The 17,749-nt window shown below is 50.0% G+C and overlaps 1 protein-coding gene across 1 annotated transcript in view; it reads right to left on the bottom strand.

The window, feature by feature from the left end:
* Positions 1–16,740, bottom strand: part of KCNK3 (potassium two pore domain channel subfamily K member 3) — a 112,486-nt gene extending 95,746 nt beyond the window's left edge. The window contains exon 1 of the mRNA XM_063123761.1: positions 16,427–16,740. Coding sequence (XP_062979831.1) covers positions 16,427–16,709 — 283 coding nt within the window. The 5' untranslated portion in view covers positions 16,710–16,740. The remainder of the gene's footprint in view (positions 1–16,426) is intronic.
* Between the last annotated feature and the right edge of the window lie 1,009 nt (positions 16,741–17,749).

Raw genomic sequence — 17,749 nt, 5'->3', positions numbered from 1 at the left:
GGTTCATTCCAGAAGGCATTCCACATTCCCTTTCAAACACTTCCTAGCAGTCATGAGGTCTAGGAGCTTGGGAGGGTTAATGAAAACAGATTCTTCGGGGAAGGCTGAGGGCTGTGCCAAGAACCACATCCTGTGCCCTTTCTGCTCTCTGGCAGAATGGCAGGACGCACAGAACAGCAGCCGTTCCAGTGACAGAATAAAGCTCTCTTTTTCTTCTTCTTCTTCTTCTTCTGTTGTTGTTGTTGTTGTTTTCAATCAACATTAGGGGCTCTAGATTATGTGCACCAGCCCAAAGGAAGGCGGGAGACATCATGCCAATTATGGCATGGAAACCTCACTTTCTGGGAACGGGAGGCTTTTGTTCTCATGAGGTCCAGAAATGTGTCGGCTGTTGTTTTCAAGAGAGCACGCGCCTGCCCAACCCCTGTGAGGAGCAGGGGGCGAAAAGAACCTTGCCTCAGCCCACCAGGCGTTACTAGGTCAAGCGCGAGATGGTCTGACATGTCCACTGTGATGGGCACCAAAGTCCTTGGCAGGCGCTGGGCGGTCAAGGCCAGAGCGGGAATGCCGGAGATAGCGTACATTCCGTGCACTGGGGAGGGCCGGTTTTATGGGCTACGATGCCCCCGGGGGCTTGTTCCTCCATGTCACTCTTCAGAGCTGCCCTGTGCCAGGGCCCAGTCGCCTCGCAGACCAAACAAGAGATAGAACGGAGGCAATGCAGTGCTCCCCCGGGTTTCCCGGCACATTCGTAGCATTCCTGCTAGTTAAGATTTCTTCCACAAGAACGTGTGCTGGACGGAGACGATGGAGCAGCTGGACCCATCGTCCAAATGGTCCTGGGAGATAAGGGCGCTCATGTGTACAAGCTGTTGGACAGGAGCACCCACCACCACCCCAGCCAGCACAGCCACGGAGGGCACCAGGTTCGTTAAGCCTTCTTCAGATCATATGAAACTCCTTTTGCGCCATCGGAGTGCTAGAGATGGCAGTTCTCAAGGCCTTATGGGGACAGACTCTTCCCCGAAGGGACGTCCAGGGATCCTTTCAACTGGAGCTGATGGAGAATGAACCCAGGGCTGTCTGTGTGCAAAGCATGTGTTTCCCTACATGACCCCTTGCAAAGTCATCAAGGATGATGACTTTCCCCCCAAGCACACATGGCTATAAAGGGAATAAGGGAAATTCATGGAAATGGAGGAGGAAGAAGAGAGGTCAACCAATGGCTACTGGTCATGATGGTAATATGGAACTTCTAGGTCCGAAGGCCGTATGCATCTGGATACCAGTTGCTACTGGGGAGAGGCAGTGGGGGAGGTCTATTGCCTTTGAATCTTGGCTATGGGCTTCCTAGAGGCCTCTTCCTGGACCCATGATGTAAAGGAGGACATTGGTCTAGGTGGCCCTTTGGCCTGATCTTTTGGTTCTTCATGCGTTCAGGGCCAGCCCAAGACATTTTGCTGTCTGAGGCAGAGAACAAGATGGCTCCCCTCCCATTCCATGGGTAAAAGCCAACCGAACTGGAAGCAGATGATTTTTTCCTACAACACTGAGGATGGGGCAATGTCCTCCACTGCAGCCGAAAGCAGGAGGTTAGCTGACAGGGTGAATGGCACACGGGTCTTTCTTCCAACTCCTTGCTGCCGCCTCCTAGCATCTGCCACCTAAAGTAAAGGGCTCACTCTGCCTCATGGTAGGGCTGGCTCTGAAATCTTGACCATGTGCAGGTTGCACAGCACAGCCACTTGGAAGTGGGATAGGTGGGGACAAGAAGTTTTGGGCCGGGCCGGCAAGGCCAGGCTAGCTGGGAGGATTCAAGGACTGCCAATTGAGCAACAACACTGAGTAACATCAGATGTAAATGATGCGAATAAGAAAGAGGAATTGAGAGGGTTGTCAGGTTGCCCCTGGCCTTGCCCATGCCACAGATCTTCCTAGTGCCACCCTACCAGGCCTACCAGGCATTGACCTCAATGCTAGTAGAACACGTGAAGGCATGATGGAGGACAGAGCACTCCAGAAGCAGGGCAGGCAAAAGGCAGATCAGCATCTACCGCTAGAGTCATTCAAGAGGCAGCTGGACAACCCTCTGTCAGGGATGCTTTAGGGTGGATTCCTACACTGAGCAGGGGGTTGGACTCCATGGCCTTGTAGGCCCCTTCCAACTCTACTATTCTATGAGTCTATGATTCTATGATCCCAAAGCCCCTGCCACCTGTTACATGCAGCATTATAAGAAAAGGAATTGAGAATAAAACGACCAGTATTACACTGCCTTTATTCAAATCTGTGGTGCGACCACACTTAGAATACTGTGAACAGTTCTGGTCGCCACACCTGAAAAAGGATATTATGGAGCTGGTGAAGAAAAGGAGCAACTAAGATGATGAAGGGGCTGGAGCATCTCCCCTATGAGGGAAGGTTAAGACAACTGGGATTGTTCAGCTTGGAAAAAAGGAGACTAAGGGGAGACATGATAGAGGTGTGCAAAATGATGCATGGTGCGGAGAATGTGGGCAGGGAGACATCTTTCTCCCTCTCCCATAATACTAGAACCTAGAGGGGTCATCCCATGAAGCTGATCAGTGGGAGATCCAGGACAAATAAAAGGAAGGACTTCTTCACACTGCACTGTGTTAAATTATGGAACTCACTACCACAAGATGTAGTGATGGCCACCTATTTGGATGGCTTTAAAAGGGGGTTGAATAAATTCCTAGAGGCAAAGGCCATCCATGGCTACTAGCCCTGATGGTTGTGTGCTACCACCAGTATTCAAGGCAGTAAGCCTGTGTGCACCAGTTGCTGGGGAACATGGGTGGGAGGGTGCTGTTGCGCCATGTCCTGCTTGGTTGGTCCCTGGCCGATGGCTGGTTGGCCCCTGTGTGAACAGAGTGCTGGACTAGATGGACCCTTGGTCTGATCCAGCATCAAGGCACTTTTATGTTCTTTTGTTCTTATAACTGCAACATTATTATTATTATTATTATTATTATTTATAAAGCGCCATCAATTTTCATGGCGCTGTACAGAATAAAACAACACAAGACAATCTGCCATAAGGCTTACAATCTAAAATCACCATAACAGACAGGGAAGGAAGGGGGAAAACCAATAGGAGCAGGGACATTAAAACTAAATATAGACTAGTATGACCACGCTACATCAAATGACATCTTGTCTGTGCAAATGCGCCATCGCTAGCTAAGTACACAACACACACATGGCAGAGCTTTCTCACACCACCTCCCACACAATGGTCGTTGAACCAGTTTACACTGAGCTTCAAGTGGAGAGAAACCAAGCACAGAGGATTAAGCGATGTGTGTGCAGCACATGTAGGACTCTGTGCTAAGTCACTGCCGCAGCTAACTTCCCCAGAGCCAGGTTTGAAAGGAAGGTCATATTATTATTATTATTTATTTATTTATATAGCACCATCAATGTACATGGTGCTGTACAGAGTAAAACAGTAAATAGCAAGACCCTGCCGCATAGGCTTACATTCTAATAAAATCATAATAAAACAATAAGGAGGGGAAGAGAATGAAAACAGGCACAGGGTAGGGTAAACAGGCACTGGGTAGGGTAAAACTAACAGTATAACTAACAGTCTAAAGTCTGAGTAACATCAAGTTTTAAAAGCTTTAGGGAAAAGAAAAGTTTTTAGCTGAGCTTTAAAAGCTGAGATTGAACTTGTAGTTCTCAAATGTTCTGGAAGAGTGTTCTAGGCGTAAGGGGCAGCAGAAGAGAATGGACGAAGCCAAGCAAGGGAAGTAGAGGCCCTTGGGCAGGTGAGAAACATGGCATCAGAGGAGCGAAGAGCACGAGCGGGGCAATAGTGTGAGATGAGAGAGGAGAGATAGGGCGGAGCTAAACCGTGAAAAGCTTTGTAGGTCAACAGGAGAAGTTTATATTGGATTCTGAAGTGAATTGGAAGCCAATGGAGAGATATCAGAAGTGGAGTAACATGGTCAGAGCGGCGAGCCAAGAAGATGATCTTAGTGGCAGCGTGGTGAACAGAAACCAATGGACTGATGTGAGAAGAAGGAAGGCCAGAGAGAAGAAGGTTGCAGTAGTCCAACCGAGAAATAACCAGTGCATGAACAAGCGTCTTGGCAGAAGAGACAGACAGAAATGGTCGAATCCTGGCAATATTATACAGGAAAAAGCGACAGGATTTAGCTACTGCCTCAACATGAGGACTAAAGGAGAGCGAGGAATCAAATATAAAGCCAAGGCTACGAGCTTCATTGACCGGAGTAAGCGTAACATCATTGACAGTAAGAGAGAATGAGAGGTGAGGAGAAGGTTTAGGAGGAAAAACAAGCAATTCAGTCTTAGCCATATTAAGTTTCAAACGACGATGAAGCAGCCAAGCTGAGATATCTGAGAGACATGCTGAGATACGATCGTGAACATCAGGAGAAAGTTCCGGAGATGAGAGATATAATTGTGTATCATTGGCATACAGATGATATTGGAGGCCATGAGATTGAATAAGATTACCCAAGGGCAACATGTATAAAGAAAACAACAACGGGCCAAGCACCGAGCCTTGCGGAACCCCTACTGAAAGTGGAAAAGGGGAAGACGAGTTGCCATTAGCCAACACGCTGAAGGAGCGACCCGTTAGATAGGAGGCAAACCAGTTATAGACAGAGCCACAAAGTCCAAGGTCATGGAGGGAGTCTAAGAGAAGATCATGATCAACCGTGTCAAAGGCTGCGGTTAGATCAAGGAGAATAAGAACGGAATAAAGGCCTTTAGACTTGGCAGTAAGAAGATCATTGGTGATCTTCGTAAGGGCTGTTTCAGTGGAATGCAAAGGACGGAATCCAGATTGAAAAGGATCCAGAGCAGAGTTGCTAGAAAGAAAGTCAAGACAGCGAGAGTAGACCACACGCTCCAGGATCTTTGAAACAAAAGGCAACAGAGAATCATAGAATAGCAGAGTTGGATGGGGCCTACAAGGCCATTGAGTCCAACCCCCTGCTCAATGCAGGAATCCACCCTAAAGCATCCCTGACAGTTGTCCAGCTGCCTCTTGAAGGCCTCTAGGGTGGGAGAGCCCACAACCTCCCTAAGTAACTGGTTCCATTGTCGTACTGCTCTAACAGTCAGGAAGTTTTTCCTGATGTCCAGCTGGAATCTGGCTTCCTGTAACTTGACCCCGTGAATCCGTGTCCTGCACTCTGGGAGGATCATCCATTTTAGAGCCAGTTGATAGTTTTGCCTTTGCAATTTGGGGTCAAACAACGGGGCAGCTGAGTTGAAAGGGCAAAATGGACTGGCGGTGCCCTCAATTATGAGTGGTCTGCATGCATTTAAGTCAGTGGTTCTCAACCTGGGGCACTCCAGATGTGTTGGACTGCATCTCCCAGAATGCCCCAGCCAGCAGAGCTGCCTGGGGCATTCTGGGAGTTGTAGTCCAACACATCTGGAGCGCCCCAGGTTGAGAAAGGCTGATTTAAGTGAACAGAAGACTAGAGGAAGAGCCCTGAGGCTGGATCAGAGCAAAGCCCTATCTGCTGCAGCATCCTGCTCCCACATTGGCCAACCAGATGCCTCTGGGAAACCTACAGGTAGGATATGCATACAACAGCACCATGCTGCTCATGTTCCCTGGCAACACGGCTCGGGACCACAACACCTGACGGAACACCTCTCCCGAAGTGAATATACCCGGTCACTATGTTCAACATCTAAGGTCCTCCTCTGGGTGCCTACTCCGAGAGAGGCTCAGAGTGTGGCAACGAGGGACAGTCAATTCCATAGTTTTGCTACGTGCTATTTGAACAGCTTCAGAAGATGGCTAGTGTTATAAAGAGTATAGCATTATAGGAGATTGAGGAAAACGTCTCCCGGTTCACCTTCTCCAAGCCATTGTGGAGGGTTTCCTCACAATAAAAATGGGGGTAGGGCCCCAACGCTTTTCTTTTTGCCACTTCCATGAAGGTGCCCCACTTACAACTGACAGTGGCCTAATTTACACCAAGCAACATATAGCACTACGAAAGCGGTATGAAAGAGGCATACGGTCTGTGTCAATGGGCCCCAACAGTCGTCAGTGCACTTCAATGCTGCTATAAAGCAATAGTGTGGCTCCTGCCTCTTACATACCACCTTCATACGGCTTTCATAATGCAATATCCTGCTTGGTGTAGATTAGGCCAGTGGGATGCATGTGTGTAAACTCTGTCCTCGAGTTTAAGAAGTTAAATCGGAATCAGCCTGTGGGCGGTCGCCACCTCCTTCTCCCCATTTGAAAGTTAAGCTCTGGGCCTCACCCACCACCAGTCGTCCAACCCTACAGGTTATTTGCTAGCCCTTCGCTGCTGCTTCCTCCACTTCCCCCTGCCCCCACCGTCCATGCAATAATCCCACTTAATCCCTTCCTCTCTTCACATTTTGTTTGAAATCCAGCCCTCCCTCGGCTGTGCTGGATTAACCGATTTGACCAATTTACATGCAAGGATTTTGAAACATAGAATCATAGAATAGCAGAGTTGGAAGGGGCCTACAAGGCCATCGAGTCCAGCCCCCTGCTCAATGCAGGAATACACCCTAAAGCATCCCTGACAGAGGGTTGTCCAGCTGCCTCTTGAAGGCCTCTAGTGCGGGAGAGCCCACAACCTCCCTAGGTAACTGGTTCTATTGTCGTACTGCTCTAACAGTCAGGATGTTTTTCCTGATGTCCAGCTGGAATCTGGCTTCCTTTAACTTGAGCCCATTCATAGAATCATAGAATGGCAGAGTTGGAAGGGGCCTACAAGGCCATCGAGTCCAACCCCCTGCTCAATGCAGGAATCCACCCTAAAGCATCCCGGACAGGTGGTTGTCCAGCTGCCTCTTGAAGGCCTCTAGTGCGGGAGAGCCCACAACCTCCCTAGGTAACTGGTTCTATTGTCGTACTGCTCTAACAGTCAGGAAGTTTTTGAATGTTCAGAATTGCATTGCATTGGGGACATTGCTTGCAAATAATGTATATCTTAAGCAAAACCATGCATGTATTTAGAGAAATGGGCAGGAAAAACTGCACATGAAATTTCAGGCAAAGGTTTCGTTCGATTGTTTAATTCTCAAAGTTCAAGATGAACCAAACATTCGGGCCCAGGCCAAGGAGGTCGCCAGCTGAAGCAGGGACGCCCCACTACCACCACTGCTGCCACCTCCATCCCACCTTCCCGATCTGCCCGTCCTCCTGTGTGCTGGCCAGCTGGTTTACTGTCCTTTGCGCACACGCGCATGCACGCCTCCCCATCGCGCTGCCCATAAAGTGCTTCCACCTTCAGGGGCCACACAGAGCCTTGCTCATTTGGGCAAAGCATTGTGAGAGATCCCAGAACCTCTCACAATACTTTGCCCGACCTTGTATAGTTGCTGTGCAATTCCTGATGTTGGAAACAATGCATAGACAGTGTGCTGGGGAGGCGAGTGAACGTGCGCATGCAAAGAACAGTGAGCTGGCTGGCTGGCAGGCAGCAAAGCGGGCAGGGCCAGCGAGTGGAGCGGTAGCAGAGGGGCGGCACGGTACGACGCACAAGGGAGGGAGTGCACCGTTCGTCTCCTGCGTTGCCACCTCCTGTGCCAATTTCCTATCACTGCCAGCCCTGAAAATCCCCAGAGTTCAGAATGAGTCCTAGGGTGACCCTATGGAGAGGAGGACAGGGCTCCTGCATCTTTAACAGTTGCATAGAAAAGGGGATTTCAGCAGGTGTCATGCATGCAGCACCTTGTGAAATTCCCTCTCCATCACAACAGTTAAAGCTGCAGGAGCCCTGTCCTCTTTTGCATCTAGTCACTCTAGCTACTGGATACAAAAGAGGACAGGGCTCCTGCAGCTTTAACTGTTGTGATGGAGAGGGAACTTCACTAGGTGCTGTATGCATACATCTAGAGTATACAAATAATACATTTGTATAAATGTATACAAATAATACATCTAGAGTATTGCGTTCAGTTCTAGGCACCATACTTCAAGAAGGACGTAGACAAGCTGGAGCGTGTTCAGAGGAGGGCAACCAGGATGATCAGGGGTCTGGAAACAAAGCCCTATGAGGAGAGACTGAAAGAACTGGGCAGGTTTATCCTGGAGAAGAGAAGATGGAGGGGAGACATGAGAGCACTCTTCAAATACTTGAAAGGTTGTCACACAGAGGAGGGCCAGGATCTCTTCTCGATCCTCCCAGAGTGCAGGACATGGAATAACGGGCTCAAGTTAAAGGAAGCCAGATTCCGGCTGGACATCAGGAAAAACTTCCTGACTGTTAGAGCAGTACGACAATGGAATCAGTGACCTAGGGAGGTTGTGAGCTCTCCCATACTAGAGGCCTTTCAGAGGCAGCTGGACAACCCTCTGTCAGGGATGCTGTAGGGTGGATTCCTGCATTGAGCAGGGGGTTGGACTCGATGGCCTTGTAGGCCCCTTCCAACTCTGCTATTCTATGATTCTATGATTCTATGAGATATGAGCATCCAGGTTAAGGGCTGCTTCCAGGAGTACACTGCGAACCTTGGGCTTCAAGAAGAGTGTCACCCCATTCAGCACAAACTGCGTCCCTATTTCTTGATTTGCTGTTTGACTGACTGAGCGCATGCCTGGATTAAGCTGCAGTAGGCTTGCCTTCATCCATTACCAACATGAGACACTAATTTAGAACTTGAAATATTCTCTTGGATTTAAATGGAAAGGAATCATCATCATCATCGTTGTCATCATAAAAGATAACAGTGTAACAACAGATTTATGTAGGAAATGTCATCAGTTCCAAGAAACAATAGACCATGTAATAGGAGGATGCAAAAATCTGTCAGGAATAGACTATACATACAGATAGAATACAACTGCAAAAATTATTCACCAACAACTGGCCATCAAATTTAACCTCATTGAATCATAGAATCATAGAATGGCAGAGTTGGAAGGGGCCTACAAGGCCATCGAGTCCAACCCCCTGCTCAATGCAGGAATCCACCCTAAAGCCTCCCTGACAGATGCTTGTCCAGCTGCCTCTTGAAGGCCTCTAGTGTGGGACAGCCCACAACCTCCCTAGGTAACTGGTTCCATTGTCGTACTGCTCTAACAGTCAGGAAGTTTTTCCTGATGTCCAGCTGGAATCTGGCTTCCTTTAACTTGAGCCTGTTATTCCGTGTCCTGCACTTCCGTGTCCTGCACCTCATCAAACAACTTACACCGTACTATATATACTCACCCCAAACAATCTTGGAAAATGCAGACCATAAAATACACTAGGACAGGGCCGACACTACTGCTTTAAAACAGTTTATAACAGTAGTGACAACTGTTGGGGCCCAGGACACACTCCACATACAGTTTTCAAAGTTTCATATCCTGCTTGGTGTAGATCTGGCCTAGGACAGAACAATTCATACAGACAAGAGAATACCCTGCAACCGACCAGACATAACAGCTATAGACAAAAAAGAAAAAAACACATACCTCATCGACATAGCAATACATAATGACAAAAATGTTGTAGAAAAGGAAGGGAAGAGAGAGAAATATACACCACTGGCCACGAAAGTTAAAGAACTATGGCAACAGGAAAAGGTCACAATTATTCCATTAGTTACATCAGTCACCGGCATACAGAAAACCTTCAGAAACTGGGCCTACCATAATACATCCAACACCAATATCCAGAAAGCAGTCCTACTTAAAACATGTTCAATAGAAAATTCCTTAATCAGTAAAAGACAGCATGACTTGGCAAAGCCCACCATGTTCATCTAGAAAAACCGCCCCAAGTGAGAAAAGAGATGATGATGATGATGATGATGATGATGATGTTAGATTTATATCCCACCTTTCTATAAAGTAGAGCTTCATGTGGCGCAGAGCGGTAAAGCAGCAGTTTCTGCAGCTGAAACTCTCCCCACGGCCTGAGTTCGATCCCAGTGGAAGCTGGTTTCAGGCAGCCGGCTCGGGTCGACTCAGCCTTCCAACCTTCTGAGGTCGGTCAAATGAGTACCCAGTTGGCTGGGGGGAAGGGAATAACGGCCGGGGAAGGCAACGGCAAACCACCCCGCTATAAGGCCTGCCAAGAAAACATCCGCAAAAGCTGGCATCCCTCCAAGAGTCAGTAATGACTCAGTGCTTGCACGAGAGGTTCCTTTCCTTTTTTCTTTCTATAAAGTATCTAATGGGGTCGCAATCAGGGTAAAAATAGACAAACTATCATAAAACACCAACAAGGAAGACAATATCATTGAACACCAAGCTGTTTTCAAATGCTAAAAGGCCACAAGATTACAGAGGAGTCCTAGGACTTCTGTCTGCCTATGAGGAGCCCCACCCGTGAGCCAGGGTCCTGCCCTTACATTGCCTTCCGAAGCGCACCTCGGGGCATTGGGAACGTTGCTATAAGGCACCAACTGATTCACGCCTCAACTCGACAGCACCCAAAGACGGCAGTGCGCAGAGCTACGGCCTTTATTCATCTTTCACAACCAACACAAAAGATTTGCGGAAATGAAACAGCAACTCACTTCAGGCCTCCACCACAGTGTTTCGCTTTAGGTAGAAAGAAACGCCAATCGGAGTGAATGGTGGGTTCCGTTCCAGCTCTTCCTTTGAACTTAAGAATGTAAGAAGAGATTTGCAGGATCAGACTAAGGCCACAGATAGAGCTAAGGTTTATCCCTGGGTTGTCCAGGGGTCAAACCTGTTCAACTAGGTGACACACAGGGGATCCAGTGCTCAGGCAGGGGCGAACCCTGGAGGATCCCAGGATAAACCTTCGGTCTAGCTGTGGCCTCAGTGTCCATCTAGTCCAGCATTCTTTTCACTCCATGGCCAGCAAGATGCCCCAACGGGAAACCCACCAGCAGGACATGAGAGCATCTGCACCCTCCCATTCTGAGCGTGTTCAGAAGAGGGCAACGAGGATGATCAGAGGTCTGGAAACAAAGCCCTATGAAGAGAGACTGAAAGAACTGGGCATGTTGAGCCTGGAGAAGAGAAGATTGAGGGGAGACATGAGAGCACTCTTCAAATACTTAAAAGGTTGTCACACAGAGGAGGGCCAGGATCTCTTCTTGATCCTCCCAGAGTGCAGGACACGGAATAACTGGCTCAAGTTAAAGGAAGCCAGATTCCGGCTGGACATCAGGAAAAACTTCCTGACTGTTAGAGCAGTGCGACGGTGGAATCAGCTACCTAGGGAGGTTGTGGGCTCTCCCACACTCGAGGCCTTCAAGAGGCAGCTGGACAACCCTCTGTCAGGGATGCTTTAGGGTGGATTCCTGCATTGAGCAGGGGGTTGGACTCGATGGCCTTGTAGGCCCCTTCCAACTCTGCTATTCTATGATTCTATGATCCATTAGGCTATCAGTGGCTACTGGTCCTGATGATGCTTCCCCCAGTATCACACAATCATAGGATCTAGTCCAGATCCGGGCCCGATTCAAAGTGCTGGTATTAACATTTAAAGCCCTAAACGGCTTGGGGATAGGCTATCTGAAGGAACGCCTCCTCTCGTATGTACCTGCCCGGACCCTAAGGTCATCCTCAGGGGTCCTTCTCCGTGAGCCCCTGCCAAAGGAAGTGAGGCAGGTGGCTACCAGGAGGAGGGCCTTCTCTGCTGTGGCACCCCGGCTGTGGAATGAGCTCCCTGAGGAGGTTTGCTTGGCACCTACGTTATATGCTTTTAGACACCAGGTGAAGACCTTTTTATTCTCCCCACATTTTAACAGTTTATAAATAAATTTTATCTTGGTGTTTTAATCTTGTAATTTTGCATTGCTGCTGTTTTTATCTGGTTGAGCTTTTATGTTGTATTTTATATTATGGTTTTATACTGTTGCTTTATACTTTGAATGTTTTTAATTTTTGTGAACCGCCCAGAGAGCTCAAGCTATTGGGTGGTATAGAAAAGTAACAAATAAATCAATAGGATGTAGAAAATTGTGTGGGAAGGAGACGATAAGGCCATCAAGTCCAACCCCCTGCTCAATACAGGAATCCACATTAAAGCATCAGAGGCAGTATGCCTGTGTACAACAGTTGCTGGGGAACATGGGCCGGAGGGTGCTGCTGCATTCATGTCCTGCTGTGGGAAGTTGGTTGGCCACTGTGTGAACAGAATCTCCTTATGTTCTTAATTTATCCAACCCCCTTTTAAAGCTATTCAAGTTGGTGGCCAGCACTACATCTAGTGGTAGTGAATTCCATAGTTTAACTCTGCGCTGTGTGAAGAAGTCCTTCCTTTTCTGTCCTGAAACTCCCACCAATCAGCTTCGTGGGATGACTTTGTTGGGTTCTAGTATTATGAGAGAGGGAGAGAAAACATCTCTTGTTTCATTTCTCTTCCCCAGCCCTGCAGCCTAAATCCTGGGGCCGGCAGCAAAAGTCAAAGAGTTTGGACATGACCAACCTAAGGGCCACCTTCCCCCTGCAAGCCCACTGGCATGCTTAAAGTCTCAGCTCTGTATCCCACTCCTGGTTGAGATGTGGTGGGTAGGTAAATGCAGCAGAGTCTTCTCAGTGTTGGTACACACATTGTGGAATTCCTTCAACCAGAATATCCACACAGTTCCCCTCTCTGCCATCAGATATTAGGTGATTCTTGTTATTTCAATGTGCTTTTTTGGCCTGGTCTGGAACTATTTATTTATTATTTATTTATTTAAAACATTTATATCCTGCCCTATATCATTAAGATCTCAGAGCAGCGTACAGATAAAAACATACAGTATAAAACAATAAATATGCACAGTTAAAAACAAATTAAACCATGATCCAAGTTAAAACAATATATAATTTAAAAACAGTAATGTTTGATCCTCTTAGTGGGGGTTGTTTTCTAGTTGTTTGTTTTAATTGACTTGTGCTGATTGGATTTTGATTTTTAATAATGATGCATTTTCTAAATTGATTGTTAGCAGCCATGATGATCCACCTGGATGGAAAGCCAGGCTAAAATGATTTTAATTCATGACCTCCATTCATCAGCACCCTGCATAAGCCCAGTACCGGACCTCAGCATCTTTGGCACCACTGCAAGAGATCTTGAGCTTGAGAGGGTTGTGAGCTATAAATATATCAGACCAGGACTAGAGGTGGCCTTCCTTGCAAAGGCGTTGTGCGCATGAACAAAAAGAGATGTCGCCAAAAGACATGCAAATAGTAAGAAGTCAAGTACTCCAAAGCAAAAGGGGATGTGCTAAAAATAAAGCAAACACAGCAAGAGAGACAAAGAGCAAATGCCGTATGACAGGGAAAACTCTGCAGAGGGGAGATTTTAAGAGTCTGAGATCTGAGAAACAATTTGGAAGCGGCTTCAAGGCTGTCTGGGCTCTGAGGGTCTTTGGACAGAATTCGACTCTTGTTATATAGCAGCACCATAAATCAGGAATTAATCTGATTGCAAGCAAGAGTTAGGAGCTTACACTGATCTCTTCCTCTGCGCGTCAAACGGTGCCCAATTGCATTGGTTTGTCCTTAAAAATGCTCTATTTGTAGCTGGCTTAATATGTGGTAAACAGAGATGTATAATTTCTGGTTTTTAAACGCATCGAAGCAAAGCTTTTCGTCCTCATTAAAGCAGAGATGTTGGTGTCCACTCAAGTTGCAATGTGATTCAATCTATGTTTACTCCCAGGTAAATCCCACTGCATTCAATGGAACTTACTGCCAAGTAAATGGGAATAGAATTTCAGCTTTATATAGCTATGTATTTAAACTCGAGAATAACATTTGCAAGGGATGTTTCCTGCTTGCCTCAGGTTTACTGTTAAGACGATCCGAGGTGTTCCGTCCTACCAACCCCCAAGCTCGGATCAAAACACAGGACCTAGAGTAAAACAAAAAACACAAATAACACCCCCCCCAAACCCCTCCAAATATGGTATAGTTTTGGACCAAAGAAACTTGGGTTTTAATTTAAGCTGCTTCCTGGGCACCTCAGTTCTCCATCTGCAAAATGGAAACAATCCCAAAATACGATACCTGGCATCTTCGTTGCACACAAAATAGTTAAACGAAAACTCTTGAGGCACCTTAAAGATTGACACGTTTATTTATTCTGGCATAAACTTTCATGGACGCCGCTTCGTGCGTATGATGAAGTGGACCACGTCCACAAAAGCTTATCCAAGAATAAATAATTCTGACAGTCTTTAAGGGGCTACAACAGTCTTTGTGGGGTTTGCTGCAACAGTGAGCCCTCTAGAAAATTGTTACAGAGGAGTTAGGAAAACATTTTCTTGCCTGCCTGGATTATTGGAGTTATGGTGGGATCGGACGTGGACAGTGAAATCCCGTGCGTGCATCCTCGGAGGTAAATCCGACTGAACCCAGTTGGGCTTACTCCCTAGTAATTATGTCTAGGGTCGCAGCATTAATATGGGATGTAAAAGATGACTGGGATGGACGGATGCGTCGTTCCTAGGCTTATTTGAGGTGGGAGAAGGTGATTCCCAAGTATTTATCTCACCATAGAGGAAAACCCCTCTGTTCCCAACATGGTGCTAGTCACACTCTCTGGAATCCTACGCATTGCAGACACTGTGAGCTGAGACTCCCCACCGCCACACCCCGCACCCCCGCTTATGTTGTTCAGAAACTGGCAAAAAGATTGGTTGGGTCCCCCCCCCCCCGTGCTCCTTTTGAGAACCAAGAAGTGATGCGCTTTGCTTCTGAAGAAGCAGGAAGAAAAGAAATAAATCCTTGGAGGCGATTCAGCTTGGTTTTCACTTGCCTCCCCCTCCCAGCTGTCTCTTCAGGGCACCTATGCCAGGTTAATAGACCTGTAGCCGCCACTACTGTGTATGTGTACACAGCTTGGAAAAGCAGAGGGGGGGGCATTTAAAACGGCTTGATAGCTCTTCTTTAAGCTGCAATCCCATGCACACACTTCGCAAGGGAACAAACCCCACGAAACGGAGCAGCGGGGCTAACTTCGAAGTAAAGATGCAAAGGATTCCTCTGCAATTCTCCCAAAGACATTCTATATACTAAAAAAACAGAGCGAGAGACTCTAACGGCACAACATTGTGCCTGTTTACCCAGGAGTTAAGTCCCTTCAGCCGGTGTGGCAGGATCTACACTGCTGCTTATAACGGCTTATAAGGGTTACGACAACTGTTCAGGCCCAGGACACATTTCATACACCGTTTTCACAAAAAGTGTTCTATCCAGGACCGCAGTCCAAGAGCACGATTCTCAGGACATTTACTCGCACGTGGGTCCCGTTGGCTCCAATGGGGCTTACTCACTAGTAAGTACACTTTTGGATTGTGGCAAACCGTTCTTCTTCCTTTATCTTGAAGAGGCACAGAGGTTTTGGTGACGGGGGGGGGGGCCTTCACCTTCCTCCACTTGGACCCACGCTGTTTCTTTCAGCCCTCGTCCTAAATGATTTACCCCACAGCTGATCTCCCCCAACCCCAAGGCTGCGGCTGGGACATGGAAGCCCACAGCAGCACACCTTCAAACGCCGCGCCAGCTGCTCTGGTTATCTCATGCCGGACCGGGGGTGGGGGGAGACTAGGGGAGGGGTCTGCTTTCAGTGAAAGACCCTTTGTCTGTATTGTTCCTTCGGCAATCACTTGAGGTTTCCAACTCCTTCGCCTCCCCCCCCCACTTCCACAAACCGGCTGGGGGAAAGAGGGAAGGGGGAAAAACCCCACACCCCACTTCGCGTGGAAGGGGTTCGCTTGTCTGGGAGGGCAGCGGCGCTGCAAAGCGGATTCCTTCGAGGCGCTGCTGAGGACGCCGCGTCTCCCCCCCCCCCCCCGCAAGCCCGGCTTTCACGGGAAACGGAGGCGCCCAAACAACGGCAGGAAACGGAGTCCGAGGCGTTTAAATCTGCCCCCACCCACACCTCGTGCCTTGCAGCTGCGTTGGACTACAGATCCCATCATGTCCGAGGCTCGCTAAAATGATGAGAGGCGTGGAATTAGAGGAGGGGGGATACAATTGATGTTAGAGTGAAATGTGATGGGGACACCTCCGGGACCGACACCCCGGAGAAAAGCAAGGGGGGGGGTCTCCGCCCAGTGGCAAGCAGTCCCGAAGGTTTCTGAACGCCCCCGCCGCCATTCTTCAAAACAAGTTGCAGAACTCCTTTAGCCAGCCTCAGTTTCTTAAACACAGGCCCGGGGGCGGGGGGGGGACCCCAAACTGGTCCGGCGGCACCAAGGCAGAACTGAGGACGAACTACAGGTGGCTGGGGGGGGGGGGCATGAGGAAGAAGGGGGACGGCTCCCTGCTAAGCCCCGGGAGGGCGCGCTGGGGGCCCCGGTCTCGCCGCGGCGGCGGGGGGGGGGGGTTGCGGGCGGCAGCCGGCTGCGCCCAAAGGCCGCGGCGATGGGCGCCGCCGGCCCCCTCGCCGCGCCCCTCGCCCTCGCCCTCGCCCTCGCCCTCGCCCTCGCCGCCCTCGCCGCCGCCGCCGCGCCTTACCGATGGTGGTGATGACGGTGATGGCGAAGTAGAAGGAGCCGGCGAACTTCCACTGGACGCCGGCCTTGTGGGGCTTGAGCTTGAGCACGACGCCCTCCAGCTCGCAGTAGTTGGCCTCGGAGAGGTTGTACTTGCTCTTGAGCTCCAGCTGCCGCTTCTCCAGCCGGGTGCGGTCGGCCGTCTCGGCCTCGGACTCGAGCGCGTCGAAGACGGCGGCGCCCACCAGCAGGTAGGTGAAGGTGCACAGGATCAGCGCCAGCGTCCGCACGTTCTGCCGCTTCATGGTCCCGCCGGGCGGGCGCGGGCGAGCGCGGCGGCGGCGGCGGAGCGGCGGGCCGAGCGGGCGGGCGGCTGGGCGGCGGCGGCGGCGGCGGCGGCTGGCGGAGAGGCGGCCGCTGCCTGGCTCATGGCTGCTGCGCCGGCTCCGGCTCCGGCTCCGGCTGCTCCCGCCGCTGCTCAGGCTCCCGCGACGGCGGCGGCAGCGGCAGCAGCTGGGCTGGCCCAGGCGGAGCGCGCGCGCTCGCTCCCTCGCTCCCTCGCTCGCTCGCTGGCTGGCTGGCTGGCTGGCTGGGCGGGAGGGCGGGCGGGCAGCGGCCGGCGCTCGGCTTCCCGAGGGGCGGGCGCGAGCGACCGACGGACGGAGGGCGGGAGGGACGGAGCTGTCCCTTCAGCACCACCTCCAGGAGAACCCCCGCGCCGCCGCCGACGCCGGTTGCTGCGCCCGCTGGCCTTAAAAGGGACTCCTGGGCATAGACGGAGTGCGTCCTCAGGGGCGCCCCTCCCTCGGGGGCCCAAGGCTCAGGGCTGGTGCCCCACTGTTTTGCCCCTAGGCAAGGCGAGCTACTTGCACGCACACCCCAAATTGCGTGAGAGCTGGGACTGGCTCACTTCGAGCCATCTGGAATTCACCCAGACTTACTCCCGTGTGAACCGCTATGCAGCCTGGCGTCCCAATCCCCTCCGCACATTTACTCAGGGGAATAAGGCTTCTGAGTAAGGAGGCATAGGCGGATCGGCCGCACGGTTGCCTCATAGAATCATAGAATAGCAGAGCGGGAAGGGGCCTACAAGGCCATCGAGTCCAACCCCCTGCTCAATGCAGGAATCCACCCTAAAGCATCCCTGACAGACGGTTGTCCAGCTGCCTCTTGAAGGCCTCCAGTGTGGGAGAGCCCACAACCTCCCTAGGTAACTGATTCCATTGTCGTACTGCTCTAACAGTCAGGAAGTTTTTCCTGATGTCCAGCCAGAATCTGGCTTCCTGTAACTTGAGCCCGTTATTCCGTGTCCTGCACTCTGGGAGGATCGAGAAGAGATCCTGGC

Source organism: Elgaria multicarinata, chromosome 4 (assembly GCF_023053635.1).
Source record: "Elgaria multicarinata webbii isolate HBS135686 ecotype San Diego chromosome 4, rElgMul1.1.pri, whole genome shotgun sequence".
Lineage (NCBI taxonomy): Eukaryota > Metazoa > Chordata > Lepidosauria > Squamata > Anguidae > Elgaria > Elgaria multicarinata.
This window is presented reverse-complemented; position numbering and strand designations above follow the sequence as displayed.